This window comes from Spodoptera frugiperda, chromosome 31 (genome assembly GCF_023101765.2).
Source record: "Spodoptera frugiperda isolate SF20-4 chromosome 31, AGI-APGP_CSIRO_Sfru_2.0, whole genome shotgun sequence".
Lineage (NCBI taxonomy): Eukaryota > Metazoa > Arthropoda > Insecta > Lepidoptera > Noctuidae > Spodoptera > Spodoptera frugiperda.
In genome coordinates this window covers 2,478,822-2,498,416 of record NC_064242.1, presented here as the reverse complement: position 1 = coordinate 2,498,416, position 19,595 = coordinate 2,478,822, and the positions used below count along the sequence as shown (strand labels likewise).

The 19,595-nt window shown below is 35.9% G+C and overlaps 1 protein-coding gene across 2 annotated transcripts in view; it reads left to right on the top strand.

Annotated features, from left to right (window-relative positions):
• Positions 1–19,595, top strand: part of LOC118282013 (serine proteinase stubble) — a 160,875-nt gene that overhangs the window by 134,814 nt on the left and 6,466 nt on the right. For both annotated transcript variants that reach the window (XM_050707356.1, XM_050707357.1), the window contains exons 4-6: positions 17,016–17,180; positions 17,613–18,029; positions 18,704–18,961. In XM_050707356.1, the coding sequence (XP_050563313.1) occupies positions 17,016–17,180; positions 17,613–18,029; positions 18,704–18,961 (840 nt within the window). The remainder of the gene's footprint in view (positions 1–17,015; positions 17,181–17,612; positions 18,030–18,703; positions 18,962–19,595) is intronic.

Below are 19,595 nucleotides of genomic sequence, written 5' to 3'. Positions count from 1 at the left end.
TGAGTTATGTACTAAGTTTTAATAATATAAAATTTATTTGTTGTATAACGCTCAGGCTTTGTAGTTCTGAAAGTCTTAGGGGAAGATCCATGTTCAGCAGTGGACGTCTTGTGGCTGCATTCACCATCATTATGGTGCTGATAATAGTAAAGCGCTTCTCAAAACAGAAATCAAGTTATAGTCCAAAAGAGCTTTAAGGCAATGATTTAACCTAACCCGAGCCTCAAAATCATGTAAACCTTGTAGGTTTTAATCCCGATTTCAGTCCGGTCATGTCAGAATGCCGTCCCAACGGATAATGTAACAGTTTAAAGTAGGTCAACTGTGTCAGTGGGATGGGTTTGGGTAATGAAATTTCGATAACTCTAGTCATTGTATCTATGTATGTACGTACTTAAACTCCTACTTGTCCAGTGTTTATTAGTAGGTACCTACTGGCAGTAGTAGATATTAGCTACTACTTTTCCAAATATTTGGGTGTTTGGAGTATGCACTAACTTTAATCAGAATAAAATCCTTTTATAACAGAGTACAAACATACATTTCGAAACGCGAATTCAGTTAGGATTATGATTTAGAATCAATGCACGATTTTGTCGACCATGTTCATAAAACATCATCTCAGCAACCGTGTTAACACAACGGGCTCAACTATGCCTGCTTCAGCGACCAAACCAAACTATTGACTCAAGGATATTATGACGTTGTCATCATTACTTATGACTACAGCCAATTTAATATATAGTAGTGTATCATACTCAGGAAAAATAGCAATCCTTCACTTTTCTACATACATATGAAAAACAAAGCAAACAAAATGAAAGTTAAAACCCAAATAAAACACTTATCACGGTACCCATTAACAAAATATAGGGCGAACGGATACAGATGAATTTTCCGACGTATTACATGACAAAATACGCGCCCAAGGTAACAAAAGCTTGCTACCATTGTCCCGACATTTTACTTTTATAATGACACGTACATAAACGGACAGACAAGTTTCAAAATGTTTACATCACGCCCTATTGTTGATAAAAACAAAAGAGAACAAGTTATTAAGGTCTCTTTTTGGATCGTTCACGGTCTAGTTTGTAGGTAAACTTGTATGTGTTTTGTAAATAAGTTAGTTACTAATATGTGTGTTACTTCATGTCTTTTATTCTTCTGTGAAATATGTAGAGGTTTACTTAGTAGTATACTCAATTTTCTTATTACTTTAAAACTATTTAATTTTCATCTTTTGTCATTATTCAAGCACAAGTCAGAATCCCGTGCTCTTAAGGGAAGCGTCCACAGGCCCGCATCGTACGCATCGCACGCATCGTACGCATTCCGTATGACGTCATCAGTACGCAGGCATTGATGATGATGCGGTGCGATTCGGCTTCTGTCATCTGTTGTCACAAAGTCATAACTTAAAATGCATATATTTCAAAATGTCCTACTAATGTTAACAAAGGAATGGTAATCCATGTTACATCACATCACATCAACAGTCTATTAGTGGCCACTGCTGACCAAAGCCTCTTCTCGTATGGAGAAGGTTTGAGCATTAATCACCACGCTTGCTCAATGCGGGTTGGTAATCCATGTATGACTTAGGAAATCAGGTTTCTATGAAACAGTTCTCTTATTTTGATGACAGATATTGTTCGTATGATGTAGAAATAAATGGGGAAACACAATAAAACGACAGAATTACTTTAATTTTGCGCGTAATACTAATTTTATTTCTTGCGTCCTTTTGTTATGATAATGAAGCACTTTATTTGGTTTCGTCGTTGTCCTTGGGTGTAGAAATGTCCAATTTATTATTTCAGATGAATGGATTGTCACATCTGTCGGCATTGTTGTTGTTATCAGTCTATTGTTGCTTACGTATTACTTGAACCTCTTTTGCAAATATTGTTACGTTGTCTTTTTGTGGGATTTGAGCTATGAGCAAATATTTTGTTTGATCCATTCTGAGATCAACTTATTCGTTTCGTTTATTTCTAATGGTGTTTGCTGATTATCCTTTTCACAAAGTCATCAGTAGTCTATGTTATTACAGACCATTATCTACCGCTGTTCCAAATTTCATTTCGATCTCTTCAGTCGTTTTGACGTGAAGGAGTAACAAACATACAAACTTTCGCATTTATAATTAGTAGAATAGTAATAGGTTTAAAATATATGAACTTACTACATTAGAACAAAATTGGTAACCTCAGTTTCTAAGCACTATAAGAAAGCTAAAATTTCTATTCAAAGAACAGCTTAACATTAACTCTTATTTAAACCTTCTAAGTACACCAGTTTTCTTCTAATTAAATCTGCAAATAGCGAGCAATTTAACAGAGAGGTCTAATTAAAAACTGGTGTTAATCAGAGTAATTAATGCTCTCCAACGATCATCTAGATTAAGGTATCCTAGGTTTGTGCATGTATTACCTAGTCGGCATTATGTTGAGATAATAAAATGCAAGAAATTTTCTTTATAAGGCGAAAGAAAATAGATAATGTTACGTGTTTAAAGAAACGGATTTTCATCGTCAGATTTCTAAATGATTGAATGGATTCTTCATTGAAAGTATGATTGAATATTATTCTTTAAACATTTTCATTGGAAAAATAAAATATCTCAGATAACCTAAAATTTTCCGACAACCTAGTAAGTATATTGCTTTTTTATTTAATGTAGAATTTTACAATGTTCCCAAATTCTTGATATAAGAAAAACCACGGTAGAAATCTAGTAACATAATAAAAGAGGGACAACAAGTACCTCTTTTACGGCCAAATATATAATTAAAACATTTTCATTTCCACAGAGAGTGTTTTACTTAATAATTCACTAAACAAATTCGGCCTCAACACCTGTAATAAAACCAAACGCCTTTTCCACCAACCTTTTAAGCTTAGTACACAATCGAAACTAATCAGCTGAACCTTTCATTAACCATTTGCTCGTTCAAATTAAAAGGAAAAGTAAATCCCACTTTTCCATATTCACGTTCAACCAAAAAACGTTGTCCTTTGAGACTGCCAACCTTCACCTTACATTATTCAAGCCCCATTCATACAACCTCATGATTATTCAACAACTACCGTCCCAAGACAATCGACTTTTCCGAATCATTCCGTATTCATTGCCGTCAACCTACTATGATGTAACATTGACATTGATTTATTCGCGTCAATGGATGCGCAAGTTCTGGCGATACAAGTCACGTAATCGCTTGAAAGGGAAAGTTCGAGTCCAAAGGGAATCAACGGTTATTCCTTTCGTGTTCATTCATAAATCAAGCGCGACAAGGGACGAGACTTGCCTTAATTGACAGCCTACATTTCGAAGTGATTTCACCCTTTAAATTAGAGCAGTAAAGTCCATTTTTGTAATTGGATTCTGTTAACCGTCTGACGGGTTTGGAAAGGTGGATGCTTATTGAACCTGTCAGTGAGATGAGGTGTTAAATATTTTAAAGTATTTTTGGACGTTACAGAGGTAAAACCAGTAACCTTAATACGAGTTTGCTTCACGTTTAAAGTAATCGTAATGAGTGCGCGTTCGGCGCTCTGATTGGTTGGTTTATTCGTGCCTGCCAATCAGAGCGCCGAACGCGCTCTCGTTTCAATTATTTTAAACGTAAAGTAAACTCATACTAAGGGCACAGATATTTTGTTATTCCCTGTGAAGTTTGTTACGACTTATAATGTACGTGGAGGCCATTTTCCTGGTGTTTTCCTCAAGATGAAGTTTTTGATAAAAGCCTCTGGACCTTTTTCGTGACCTTCCGATTTATCTTTTGTGGGATATTTCAGAGGATTCTTCTGAATAATATTTTCTATTTGAAGGAAAATATTGAAACATTTTTCCAGTCTTTAGTAACGTGTTACTTTCATATTTTTCTTTTCTCGTCCCTTTGTTAATTGATATCACTACTACGGCTGAGCATTTTTATTTACAAGAGTTTTTTTTGTTTTGGAACTACGATTTGGGAAAGTGAAAAGAATTATAATTTACCAAGTGAGGATTATTTCAGCGTGTGTGCAACGTCACGCCTTTTATACCCGAAGGGGTGGGCAGAGGCGCACATTACGGCACAATAATTATTTCAGCGTATTTTAGCCTATATTCACAAATATACGATATACCTACTTGAAGAGTTTTTTTGTATATTTTATGTGCTATACTGAAAGAAGAATTTAATAATTTTTTAATCCATTATTCTATTTGAATAAGAAACAAAGCCTTTGTATTTTCTAGCCTAACTGATGAGAACTATAACTAACTTAGATATATCAGTATCTAATCTTAGATAGGTATATTAATATATATCATCAGTGGTAGACAACTGCAGTAGCTTGTTCTTGATAAAAATAATATAATTTTGTGTGAAACAACAAACAGTTCATTACGGACGGCAGATATGAAAATCAACAGACGGAAGCGAACAAATACAAAGGTTTAGATGACGTTGTAAACAAAATAAACACATCCTTCGCCAGTGATTGTCAAACTTTTATAGAATTCGGTGTATTTTAAGACTAAAAATATAAAAGGAAAATAGGTTAGGTTACATTTCGTGATACAATGAGACTTGTACATATATTATTTTATTGCACAGCAATGCGAATTGAAACCTAAAAACGAAATTACCTATAATAGTTTTTCGAATAATTTTTTGGATCGAAAGAGCTTGGAATTTTGAGATTGGCCGAAACAGACAGACAGACAAAGAATTGTAATGAATAATATAATTTTGGTGTATACATGTATTGTATTCATAATTATTATTATGCATGTAGTAGTAGAAAGGGGTTATTTAAATATTACAAAGAGTTCCACGAATTTTCAAGATTAATTTATATAAGAAAAACTAAAATAAAACCTTTTAAGTATTTTCCAATCTTAAAACAATACTACTACGAACTAACTTTGAGAACCACAGTCCCCGTCGCAATCTCGACAGTGTAGACGTAAAATGAGCTTCCGCGGGGAATACACAGCGCAGGCGGGATGTACCATCTCCCATCACTCAGGGAAAGGATCGTAAGAAACGGAATCGAGGCAATTGTGCAACGGAATTATATGGAAATTGTGACTATTGTGCTTCTAATGGAGAACAGGATTGTTTACTTATAGATTTTATTTTTCAAACGTATAAATAGAGGTGTACGGGTTATAAAGGTACACACTTAACAAGCACGGTTCCGGCTCGGCTCCGGCAATATGTTATTTCCGATTGTGGCTACTGCTAGCTGCAAGCGTGCTTACGGCGTTGTTTCGCTTGCGCCTGGTTCCCTGTCTGCGAGCAGTAAGTTAGCCCTGCGCGCTTCCAACTTGCTGACTGAACGCTTGAAGCGCGGGGCGCCGCAAATACAACTGAAGCGGACCGCGCGCTGGTCACCCGTCGGTTTTTTTATATTGACTTTATTAACTCATACTTATGATTTTTAAAGATCAAATTTATTTAAATGACAAGTTAATTGCTGCGTTGAACGTTTTTATTGTAATTTTCGTTTCATTCATTCAACATCAGCCTTAAGCAGTTGATTACAACTATTATTATAATAAACATTGAATTCCTTAATTTTTTGAAAATTAAATTAGTTTTTGACCATCACCTGTTTGCGACTTTGGAAGCGTTTCGTTTACACCCCGATTCTACTATCAGCTAGCAACAAATCTTAATTCAGATCGGACCTAACTAGATCAGTAGTATAACATAGTATATACTCAACATAAATAAATTGGACTAGGCTGCCGACATAGTTTCCCTTGCCTTAATTAGTGATGAGATAAGCAACACCTGTGTCTCTCGCCGCCATATTTGTTTTGCGGTTTGCTTGTTTGTTTGTCTGTTTGAATGTTTTATTCCGTTTTCTTTGTTTATTGGTAAAAACTAATATTTTGTAAGTGGGGTCATTACGAAAGTGTCCTAGTAATGTTTTGTTAAATGTTATTATATTTTATTTTTATTATAAAGATAAGCTTGTTTATTAGATGTCAAGTTATGTTAAGTTTAAGTTATATTATGTTATTTAGCAGAAAAGGTAGGCTATAACTAGGACTTTACAAAGCAATTGGATCATCAATAAAATGTATTAAAAGGCTATTAAGAAAGAAAAACTCTATAGTGAGCTTTACAGTTTTACACCAAATCTACTTGTTCTTTACAATATTTTAAAAACTGTAAAGCTATCTTAATTAAAACTAAAATTAGTTACAAAATGGAGATCAGACATAATACATTTACACACAAAACTAAACCACTCCGTTCGTCATCACTTAAGTCATCTCATATCTACTACCGTTATCAACTATTGCCATACATATTCAAACCTATCACATAAAATGACGAGTCCTGTCCACTCAGTAAGAGAAAATCATCGTCAGGATAAGTAAATATGATTGTAAGCTGAGCACACACTTTCCCCCGGCGTCGCGTGCGCCGATCGCATCGATGAAGTTCTACAGAACAAGCTGGTTGATACGGTTTAGTTTGTGAACGATAAGCGATTGGTATTTGTTTTTATAAGTATGTTCAGGTAGTGTATTTTCTTCCCTTTCAAAACTACTCTAATATTGATTTTTAGAGACTGTCTTTAAGCAATCTCTTAAGCTGTATATTATTTATATGATGAGGTGACTCGGTGTTTATCTAAAAATGTTCAAACTTTAAGCCCCGACGGAGGACCAATCGATTCCACTTCCACAACGCACTTACAATGCCTCTGGTGTTTTAGGTGATCATAGGTGGCGGCGATTGTTTATACCATCAGGTTATCCGTTTGCTTGTTTGCCAGCTTATACCAATAGAAGAAAAAAATATTTTACCCGACGTAAAAATACGAACTTATTCTCATAAACTGCACTTTCTTCCAACAAGACTCACCCTTACATTTTTATTTCAAGAATAGCATTTTTTAAACTAAAAATATCCTAAGACAACATAAATCATTTCAATTCTCCGATCTCCCACCTCTACCTTAAGCCACACGATCGCGAACCGGTAGCAGAAGTCCGCACTAACTCACAATATATTACTTGCAATTTATCGCCTCTAGAAAATTATTTCTCGATGAAAATCCCAGTTCTAGCAAAATACGACTTGAGCTCTTCGTACTGTGTTCAGTTTGAAGAGGAACGAGTACAGTTGACGACTTAAATCTAAGCCCGGAAATTATGGTGAACCCTCATATATAGAAAAGGCCTATCTAATCCCGCAGTGGGACATAACTGCAGCTATTTATGTTTTTGAAACTCGAAGGCTTCCCCACATGTCACAACGAAGCATTTTAGAGAATAACTTGTGAACAACACAACATTAATTTGACACTTTTTTAAACGTTGCCACACTAGGATTTTCTCCTGTATCGTAGCTGCGTTTACAAACATACAAGTTCACATACACATGATACCTAGACCCGAATTTATGGATCAAGAGTTGCTCCGTGCGGGAATTGGACCAGCCACCACATTAAGCATGCAGTCGATCATTAAAAAATTCGCCAATATAAAGCAAAATTCACCAATTCCTCCCTTCCCAATCTCCGATTTCCCAACAACCCTTAAATTCCCAACCCCAAAAAGCTTGGTGTTTCAAGTGTCCCTGGGCGGCGGCGATTGCTTACCATCAGGTGATACGTATGCTCGTTTACCTGCGTGTTCCAGAAAAAAAAGAAAAAATCCAAAAAAATCCAAATTTTCTCAAAATCTAACAAACATTTAACTCGAACTGTACCACAAGCTACACTGACATATTATTTATTTATCGTTATTGGTACATAATACTGCGGAAAATCTGATACCACAGCCATTGGTGACAGTCATGTTTATTGGTTGATATTTATTGATAACTTTGACTAAATCGCGTACAATTTGAGTTAGTACGTAAAGATCTGTGTAGAACAAGATAAGCTATGTTTATTGTGCAATGTGATTTAAGTTGTTGGGGATTGGTTTCGATCTATCTTACTTGGAGGTAGTTTGAGTAATGTATTGTTGACAGTAAAGTATTTACAAATTAGAAACAAACGTTGATATTAATTTGTTTAAATCCATAATGAGGTGCGCATGTTATAATACGCTTAAATAAGCAAACACTTTTATATTTTAGCTTTTATAGGTATAGATACCTACTTTCAATTATACACAAGACTAAATTAATATCAAAGTAATTTTATTATAACTTTCGTGAAACATGCTAAATTACTAGACTAGTTTCAAGCCATGCTACACGACCGTCGCGCTTCTACTGCACAGCGTGTCTACTCATAGTGCTCATGAATATGAGCCTCAAGCATAGCTTGAAACTAGTCGAGTTCCTCGTCAAGTTACGTGAGTAAGCCCATTTTTCAGTCGAAACTCTCTAATACTACGTCAGTTTCATATATTACATATATAGACATCTATGACTGAATAGCATTCTCTCCGAACTACGTTCATTTCTCAAGAGCACCCATTTTCCTAGAAGCGGCCGGCCTTGCACTTTAAAACATAGCTGCAGCTTACCTTCTTCTGAAATGAGGTATCTAAAAATAGTTTTGTTATTTAGGTCACAAATACTACATACACCTACTAGTTATAGACCTTTTTATAATGTAAGCTTGTAAGTGTGAGAGCGACATGCTTCGGCACTTATGGGCCGGTTCGACCGAAGTGATACCACGGCCTCACAGAAAACCGACGTGAAACAACGCTTGCGTTGTGTGAGTGTGGTTACCGGAGAGCTAAAAACCCCCTTCCCAATCTTCCCATTCCCTGTTCTCCAACAAGCCTTAAATTCAAGCCGGCAATGCACTTATAACGCCTCTGATTTTTAGGGTGTAAATGGGCCGCGGCGATTGCTTATCATCAGGTGATCCGTCTGCTCGTTACCGGTTTATACTGACGGTGGCGTCACTTCTAGGTATGATTATCTAAGTACTGTTACCTTATATGACGACATAAAAAATACATATCCAATATTTTTTCATTATCTAACTGACGGATTAAATAGATTTTTGATGTTCATACCTCGTCATCATCCCTATTTAATGATACGAAATCTCTCTTCACTGTTCTTCATATTTTCTGTAGGTTTCTAAACTATCCCAACCGTTAAGATCTTCAATTTAAGCTTCATCCGTCCTGCAAATTTAAGCTCAGTCGCTATTTATCCCTGCGATAAGACTAAAACAAGTGATGACACCAAATCGCTTGTACAAAAAATTATCTCGCCCGAGCAACTTAAGCTGCATGTACGTGGAATGAAAAAAGTAAGAAATGGCGGTGTTGTCATTAGCACTGAAAGTAAAGGAGATATCGAAAAGCTGAAGAAATCGGAGAAGTTAGTTTCCTCAGGCCTGACGGTAGAAGAACCATCAAAAAGACGCCCGAGGGTCGCAATTATTGGTGTCCCAGTAGCACTAACGGACAAGGAGGTTTTTGACTGCATTTATGAGCAAAACCTTTCTGATAAGGCACTGAACATAACTCGTGAGTCCTTCCATGAGTCCGTTAAATTGAGCCATAAATCGGGGAAAAAAGGCCTCCCTTCCTGTAACTACATCGTGGAACTTCCCGCCAGTATCAGGAAAATTATAATAAGTCAAGGCCGAATTTTTATTAACTGGACATCGTGTCCTGTAAGAGATTTCACTGTCGTGACCAGGTGCTTCAATTGCCAACAGTTTGGACACGCAGCCAAGTTTTGCCGAGAAACTAGCCCAACATGCAACCATTGTGGAGAACCTGGACACTCAGGCAAGGAATGCAACAGCAGCTCTTCCCCTACATGTGCGACGTGCAAACGCTATAAGAGGAAATGTGACCATCCTACTGGGGATGTAACCTGCCCTGCACGTAAATATGCAGAGATGAACTATATTAATTCTATTGACTATGAAGGCGTCTAAGAGCGCCACCTAATACATAGCTAGTAGGCACATAAAAAGGCAGTTTACTTTATATTTATAGTTAAGTCTTAGTTTGCAACTAGTATGAGCAATCAACTAATCTGTGATCTGGATAGTTTCTCTGTGTCTGAATCTAATACTTGCGATGTTGAAGACTGCAAACATCTTCTTCCTTCGAGTAACAAAACGCTCACCCTGCTCACCCAAAATATTCGCAGCATAAACCGTAACATGCATGGCTTTGAGGTACTCTTACAAAGGCTTGACATAAGTAGTGATGTTATTGTTTTAACAGAATGTTGGTTATCCAAACAGAAACTCAACTTACCAACACTGGACGGTTATTACTCATATAAAACTGAGAGAAATATTAACCAAAACGATGGACTTGTAGTTTATATAAAAAATAACTTACAAACAACCAAGGAAGAACCTGTATCCCAGGATAGTAATTGTCTAATAATTAAAATTAACCCTGATACGGTGGTCATGGCTATTTATCGGCCCCCATCCCAAAATCTGGACAGTTTCTTAGGTTCACTAGATACTAACTTAAAATACTTATCATCTTATAAAAACATTATCCTTGTGGGTGATATGAATATAAACATTGCCCCCGGCAAAACCGATGCTCATGCTCATAGTTATCTGAATATTTGTTCATTTCATGGGCTTTTGCCAGCGCACTATCATACCACGCATCAGAGCGGCTCATGCTTAGATCATATCATTCTTAAATCAAAAAATCCATCAAAAACATTTGTTATTAATTCCTCGCTTACAGATCACCAAGCTGTTTTACTAACGTTACATATAAATTCACCTAGATTAAACTGCATGCGTAGCTACACTAAGTTCAATATGACAACACTCGAATCTGACATACGAGGCATTAATTTTGACCCAGTTTTTAATTCAACTGATGTAAATTTTTCTTTAAGTTATTTCATAATTTCGCTACAAAATGTAATTAGACAAAATACGATTACTAAGACGATGCCTAGAAAGTATAGCTGTCTTAAACCATGGGTCACGCCAGGACTAGTTCGTTGTATAAGACACAGAGATAGACTTCACCAAAAATCAAAACATGCACCTGAGAACGAAATACTTTCTATCACTTATAAAAGGTATCGAAATTTCTGTAATAATCTTTTAAAAAGAATAAAAAATCAATATGACAGAAGTGAATTACAGAAGGCTGGAAAAAGCAGTAAACTGGTGTGGAAATTTATTAAAAGAAATACACTTAGATATAAAAATCCGGAACCTCCGCTGGTTTTACTATCTACTGATGTAACGCCGTCCGAAGCAACTAATAAAGTAAACAATTTTTTTGCTAACATAGGCAAAAATCTTGCTGAAAAATCGTTGAAGTATGTTGGACATTCCACAAAAAATCTAATGTCAAAATCTACGTCGAATTCTTTTGTTTTCCTAAATACCGACATCGATGAAGTAATGGGAATAATTAACGGGCTCAAGGATAATTGTGCTACTGGGTGGGATAACATTCCTAATAATATACTAAAAACATATAAATACTTTCTTGCCCCTCCGCTAACCCACATTTTTCAGATCTGTCTGTCTGAAGGAATTTTTCCTAAATTGCTCAAAAAATCAGTGGTAACACCTGTATTTAAGGCTGGAGATAAAAACTGTGTGGATAACTACAGGCCCATCTCAGTACTGTCAGGTCTCTCAAAACTTTTAGAAAAATTAATTAACAATAGGTTAATAAAATATCTGGAAGACAATAAACTTCTTTCAAATAATCAATTTGGCTTTAGACCCAAAAGATCAACTGCACAAGCAGTACACAAACTGACTAATTACATCAGTACCAATCTGGATAATGGTATGCACACAATTGGGATCTTTCTAGACCTCGCGAAAGCCTTCGACACTATTTCTAATTCTTTACTATTGCACAAGCTTGAAACAATTGGGATAAGAGGAACACAACTTCTACTATTCTCAGATTATCTTAGCAATCGACTTCAATGTGTTAAAATTGGCCAACAAACAAGTACTGAACTTGAAAATAGTGGTTTTGGCATTCCTCAAGGCAGTATTTTGGGTCCTACCTTATTCTTAATCTATATAAATGACCTCTGCAGCCAGTCAATCCATAATGGTATCATAATGTCTTATGCGGATGACACGGCAATATTGTTCTCGGCTAAATCAAAAGAAGAGGTTTATGAACATGCTCAGAAGGGCTTTAACATTGTGACTAACTGGCTCCAGAATAATCTACTAACATTAAATCCCGATAAAACAAAATACATTTTATTCTCAATGAGAAATACTGCGCTTAGCAACATAAACATTTACGCGCACAATTGTAGCACAAACGCTGATACTGCATGCTCTTGCCCCACTTTAGCCAAAGCTGACCAAGTAAAATATCTAGGTGTTACGATTGACACAAATCTGAATTTCCGTAAACATATCGAGTTACTGTGTACGAGAGTACGCAAATTAATATATGTTTTTAAAAATTTACGTAATATAGCCGACTACAAATTAATAAAACAGGTCTATTTAGCTTTGTGTCAATCTATTCTTACATACTGCATAACCTCCTGGGGTGGAGCTGCAAAATCAACTCTACTACCTCTCGAGCGTGCTCAAAGAGCAATTTTAAAGGTTGCCACATTTCGCCCCTTTAGATTTCCTACACATGAGCTTTATAAGGTATGTAACGTGCTAACAGTTCGGCAATTATTTATTCTTAATATAATTCTCCACCAACACACTGCACTTCCTTTTGTTCCAGTACCCTCTGACAAGAGAAGGAAGGACTTAGTTTGCACAAAGCCCCAAACTAAACATGCGTTTGCTAGGCGCTTTTATGTTTTTTTAGGTCCTTTCCTATATAATAAACTTAACAAATTGTTAGACTTCTATAGTGTTAGTTGCAAAAAATGTAGTTATTTAATATCAGAATATTTAGCAACACTCAATTACACAGACACAGAGAAACTTCTAGAAATTTTGGATTGATTGCATTATTTAGGTAGTGCAAGTACTTGTAATATTAACATAGGCTCCTCTTACGTATAATTATGCTTATTCTCGTAGTTATTAATATATTACTTTTATATCCGGTTAACATAAACAAATATTGTCCTAGTTAAAAAGCGTCGTAAAGTGATGGTCTGAAACACAGGTTAATATAAACCTAGTTCGGGCAGGTCGCTACTTTACATTCTTATTCCAAATTACCACCATTTGTATTTGTAATTTAATATAAGTGTAGTAATAGATTATCTTAAGGCTATGATTATACTATTATAAGGTAAATGTTACTTGAACGTGAAATGTATGTAACTCTTTTTGTGTACAAATTTTTCGAATAAATTTCAATTTCAATTTCAATTTCAATTTGCCACGCTAGGTCACTAGACCAGTATTTTGAATGAATAGCATTCTATAGTAGGCGTATCTTGTACGCTCTTCTCGCCCGAAGCTCTAAGCCTTATACAGAGGCTGTTTTTAAATGAGAGGGGCTAAGAATAGGTCTATTATTAACGCCCTAACGTAGGCCCGTAGCGTAAGGCAACATCCCATATTAAACTCAAGCTAGAATGGTTGAAGCTGTTTTGGATATTTTTTTGAGAACTATGGCAGCATTTTTTGTTAGTAGATGGCGCTACTAGTATTTTTTGAGCATTAAGCAAGCGCGGTGATTAATGATCAAACCTTCTCCGTGCGAAAAGAGAGAGGCCTTTGGTCACCAGTGGCCACTTATAGGCTGTTACTTTGTTAATGTGCTTCTAGTATTTTAAGGTCTTTTCTAGCCTAGTAAAGCATTGTCTAAATGTTTTTTTAGAAATTTCATATTATTCTCTATAACATATTATATGGATAGGTACTGCGACATGATCGATAAAAAATATCCTTTCTGTGGCTACGTTTTTCGATGTTAATCTTCTTAACTTACTTGCTTGTTCTTCTCCATAGGACGCTACACTTTGGAACGAGCAAATAGCTTTTTTAAAAGACTGACCGACAGACATTTTTAATATCATTATATTTGCTTTGACGTTCAAAAGTACATTCCTGGTTTATTTGAAATAAATATTTTTGACTTTAAATACTAATATAGATAAGCGTATTTATTTATTCTATAAAGCAATATTAATTCAATTCTGAAGACTGTATTACACTTAACAAGAGTCTATTGGAACCTAGGCATAAATTATCGAGTAGTCAAGTAGCGACAGCCTGCTAGCTATAAACAAATGAACATTACAAGACCTATTAGCACTAGAAGGCTAATCTAAGGTCTGAAGTATCTATTAATATATGCTTTGTGTTGATAATGAGAATAGGATTGATTGCCTTTCCAAATTTTAGGTACATGAAGCGTATTTTAGTTCAAAATCAATACAAGAATTAACGGAATGCTTCTCGAGTGATTGCCAGTTGTCTAGTCATTCAATTGATGGATCTGATTGGTTAATTAAATGATTAATATCAAAAGCGATAGTGTCCTTTTTATTTATTGTTTGTTAACTAGCTTATGCCAGAGGCTTCGCCCGCGTTCTTATAGGATAAAAGGTATCCTATCAACCAAGTCAATTCATACCCTGTCTATATACCAAATTTCATCAAAATGTGTTCAGTAGTTTCAATGTGATGGACTGACAAATATCCAAACAAACAAACTTTCACATTTATAATGTTAGTATGATGTGATAGTGTCGTTATTATTAAACGGGACTTTTAAGAGTTTTAGTTCTTAATTTGATCTTAGATATTTTTTTAAGTTTTAGCATAATGTTCAATAATAATTACGGGCTTTAAGTCAATATACTTTCTTTAGGACTTATACCAAACCAAAACGATCACCTATTTAGTTAATGGCTTACCCTATATATACTACGAGCCTCACACCTAAGCATTACAGCATTTAGAAACAGCTTTAGTTTTCAATACTTACGATATTACAATAAAATCACGAATATCACGTACGCCAACCTGTTATTTCTTCTTGAAACTAATTCGCTTTAACGATGTTAACAGAACATCAAGAAGGTAATTCAGAAGTACAACTATTGCCATTATTATTGTCAATCATAAAATTATTTTGTTCACACGTTGATTTTGGTATAGGCATGTAATTAGTGTACGCGTGTGAGACACATCCAGAGGCTTTAAGTCACCCGGAGCTGCGGACTGCCTAGCAGGTTACTGGGGCTCCGGCTCGTAAAGCAGGAGTAGAAACGGGGTGGTTTTCAGTCAGTAAGAGTCTGACACTCCTCTTGCCTCGCCCAAGGTGGGAGAAGCAATAGGATGATTTTTGCCCTTAAAAAAAACTGGCTTAAAGTCAGTAATAGTCGGACAGTTCGTTTCCTCGGACACTTTGTGTATTTCCCAGACAAAGTCCCACGAGAATATTCTAAGATTGGGCCAAAAAAGAAACTACAGTTGTGAAAATAAACATTTATGTACCTACCTAATGGTTTTACGGCTACCAACTTGATATTACGGGACGGCTTATGTTGTAACACGGCTTCCTCTATCATGAAACTAATATAATACGTGTTGGGAATGAACAATTTCATGTTAACATCATCAGTAATTAAATAAATCATACTAGGAAAATATCTAGAATTGTGTGTCAACTGTACTTGACAAAAAAGGAGACCACTCAACAATCCTCGAGAGAAATAAAAGAGAATTATGATAATAAATATTATACGTACGGTAATAACCTTCTTGCTCACATGTTTTTTCCTTTATGACAGGAACAATGAAGGCTGTTGATTTAGGAATGTAAGGAAACAGGGTAATCATCTCCTGTTTGTAATTCCGTCTGAGTTTCACTCGTGACTTGTGACCCATAAGTCAGGAGGGATTATTGCGAGGCGTGGGGGCGACAGCCCTATACGCCGTCATTTCTTATTCCAATTTTGTGCGTTGAAATGTTGGTATTTTTGAAGGTGTGTCGCGTCGTATTGTCCGGGTTTTTAATTTTTGAGTGTGGGGTTTTAGGTTGGATTTCATGTAATCTTTTTGCGGTTTCTCTCTCTCTCTCTCTCTGATCAATCAGTTGGTGTCATCATAATTGTTGTCACTAGAGTTTGTTTAGGCTGCTTTGTTTTGTTTTTACCTTTAGATTTTATTCAGTCTGATAGTTTTTACTTCACAAAATATCGCTTAATATGCACACATCACATTAGCTTTACTACTGTCAATTTTCTCACACTACACTTAACACCAGGAAAATGTGCTAACATCTAGTTACCCCATTCCTGTACCTATTCACCCCTCGATTTCTATTCACCCCGTATAACGATACACAATTCAAGCACAAACCAAACCTAACCTTCTGCACTTCCACCTCCACAACCAAAAGCTACACAGATGGATCAAATACCGCCTTCGGCACACCGTTTGTAGTCCACCACTTGTAAATTTATTGGCACCCCGCTCCTCTTCATAATGATTTACTACAATGGGTGGCAACGAAACGTGCAACCGACTAGCAGATTAGATTGTCCATACTACTGCAAGCCATAAATAGAATCTTTTAGCAAAATAGAATAGAATATAGACAATGCATTTAGTTAGGCTATTTTAACGGTAAGTGTGAGGTGTTCTGCGTGTTTTCTTGCTTCAAAGGCATTGTTGTTTGGTATTTTTAGAAAGGGATTAGTGTCTATACGTTACCCACTGTGTGTAACAATCTAGGTAGATTGTAGTCGGTTCAAAGCTTTGAAATATAGGTTGTAGTACACCCTTTTCATAAATATTTTTGACGGTGAAGGTGAGACGTGATCGTCTTCTTATTTGTTCCTTTGCAGATAAACCAAACTTAAACTGCAATTTTCTTTTCACAAAATTGCACTGGAATACCATTGTACCTATTTGCATTGAGTTAAATCTGAATCACATTTTATTTTTAAAAGTATTACTGATCTTGGATTGTCTTGTTAATTGGGGACCTTTTTCTCTTTCACACGCACACACATGCAGAGACACTCTAATTAATTGTTTGACACCAGTTTTTAATTTTTCTTTAATCCAATAATCACCCTATCAATCACTAATTTCACCATAATTTTCTAATTATCTTCATATTATAATTAACTCTTAATTTCTCTTATTTCCAGGTTACCAAATGTCGCGCAAATCGTGCGTGGCGGGCGGCGCGCGCGGCGCGTGCATGTGGGTGCAGGAGTGCAACAGAGTGGGGGGGACGCATGCAGGAGTCTGCGTCGATGGATTCATGTTCGGCTCCTGCTGTCGGCTGCCAGATAAACCTGTGCATGTGGAAGGTAGGTGGACTTTGATATCCAGGAGTAATCAAAGGAAAAATGACCTATGAAAAAATATACCTACTAAGGAAATCTGATGAGACTAATCGATTTAAATCGAATTACCATGTATAAGGTGATAATAATAAGCCTTGCTGAAAACTATACATTAACTTACATTTATCTAACTTATAAACTAACACATCAGTTAACCTAATTAGTGATCAGGTATAAGGTGATATATAATATTAAAATTATAATGATATTGTAGTGACTTTAATGAACACATTTGTTATTCTTTAATTTAATACAAGTACCGCCATCTTGTTAGCATTATAAGAACTTAAGTAAAATTTTCTTGTTGGCTATTATAATTTATAAAAGGTTAATACGTTAATAAAATAATTACTACAGTGTTTGCACATTATAATATGATTTTCTAATATTTTTCAGAACCTGCACCTCCAGTCACAGTTACTGAAAAGATATACTCAACGCCATCTAGTACGGCACACACTACAACACAACCGCCGGAGACATCAACACAAACTATTTCACGGCCGAACTGGCAAACTCAGCGGCCGTCGTTCATGACCAAACCAATAGATGGCGCCCCCACGTCGTACAGCTACCGGCCGCCAGAAATAAACTTACCTTCATTAGGAAATTTAGATTCAAGTAGCGAACAAAATAGTGATATAGTTAATAAAATACCTTATAACAGTGTAAATAAATACCAAAATGTAAATAGGCCGAACAGTGAAGCGGAAACTAGTCCCCACAATAAGATTTCGTCTAGTCTTAGCATATTATCTGGAGCGCGGCCGATGGCCGTGTCGGAGCAACATGCTGATAACAGCATCAACTCAGGTAATTACTGTTTTCATTGTTTACTTTTTAATTGATAGTCTCAAAAGTCTTTATTCCTATCAAAGCATAGTATACAAAGTTTGAAATAATGTTTTAAATACTTATATTTAAGAACCTTATCTGATAAGAATTACAATATTATTATACTTTGAAGATTAGTTTCTGTATTCAGAATACGTTGGCAAACTTTTTGCAGTGCTGCCATCTATTAGAATTGTGTGAAACGTAGAGGTTGGTTGAAGCCTCCTACTCAAAATCTTACAGCTAAGGAATGAAGCTGAAATAGAAGTTCATTGTAAATAAAACGTCCACTGAAAGATGTCAGTTTACTCAATATAACAAAAGTTTTAATTGTGTACAAAATCTCAACTAAATATTATTTTTAAATTGTACTGTTCTATTAAAATTCACTTTATCAGATTAAATTACAGTAGCATTCTATTACATGTCTTAAAATTTCACACCGGACTCAATATTCTATGTTCTATATTTCAATCCTATATTTTATATTTCAATTCTATATTTTAAATTAATTTTTTACTTAAGTTACTTAAAGGCTTAAAAATAGAAGAAGCATTTATGAATATTATTCTATTCGACAAAACCCAATAATCATTCATTTGAACCAACACCCAAAATCATCACCATCACTAATCAACTACCCTTTAAACCAGGTCAATTCATATCAAGACCAAGCAACCTGAACACCATCCACTGGCAGGCGACCACGGAACCAACCTTCATCACGAAGCCTCGACCGTCCTGGGAGAAGCCAGCAGGCAAGCCGAAGCCCACAAAGAAGTTCACCACCACGACCAGCAAACCACATAAGAACTACATCAAGCCGAAGGATCCTGCGTCCAATATGATTAACAGGACCGAAGAGTCTACGTCACCGCCGATTCAGACAACGTCTGCTACTAATACTGTTGGTAAGTTGACTGTCTGTTTGTTAAGGAATGGTTTGGTTAAGCTGTTATGGAGATGTGTATTAACATTTAAGACGTTGTGGTTTCCAAAGAAGATTTGAATTTTCCTTCGTAATGGTTGATGAAAAATTAAGCCACTACCGACCGGCTACCGAGTAACTTTATAAGGAGAGGAATAACTTTATAAGATGCACAATATTTTTTCTGAGTTTCAACGAAATCGGCTCCAGCTTGCAAAGCAGGAATAGCAACTGGGAGGTTTTAAGTCAGAAAGAGTCTGACCTCCCTCTCGTCTAGTCCAAGGCGTATCAAAATCGGCTATTGCTAGCTAATGTCAAATAGCTGATGATGACCGCGATAGTCCAATGCTGGGTTATGACTAACGGTAACGGGGTGATTTTAAGTCAGAAGGGTCTGAAACTGATTCGTCTCGTCCAAGGCGGAAAAAAATTGGATGATTTTACCCCCTCAAAAAAAAGCTTTGACTAAAACAACTGCTCCTATTAATTAAGCAGAACAAAGAAGTTCACATCTTATTCCGTCCATATTTTAGCACTCAAAAACGAGCCCAACTTCATAATACTCAATTATTTAATCAGTAAAATAATCATGGTAACCTCATTATCACAACTAGACC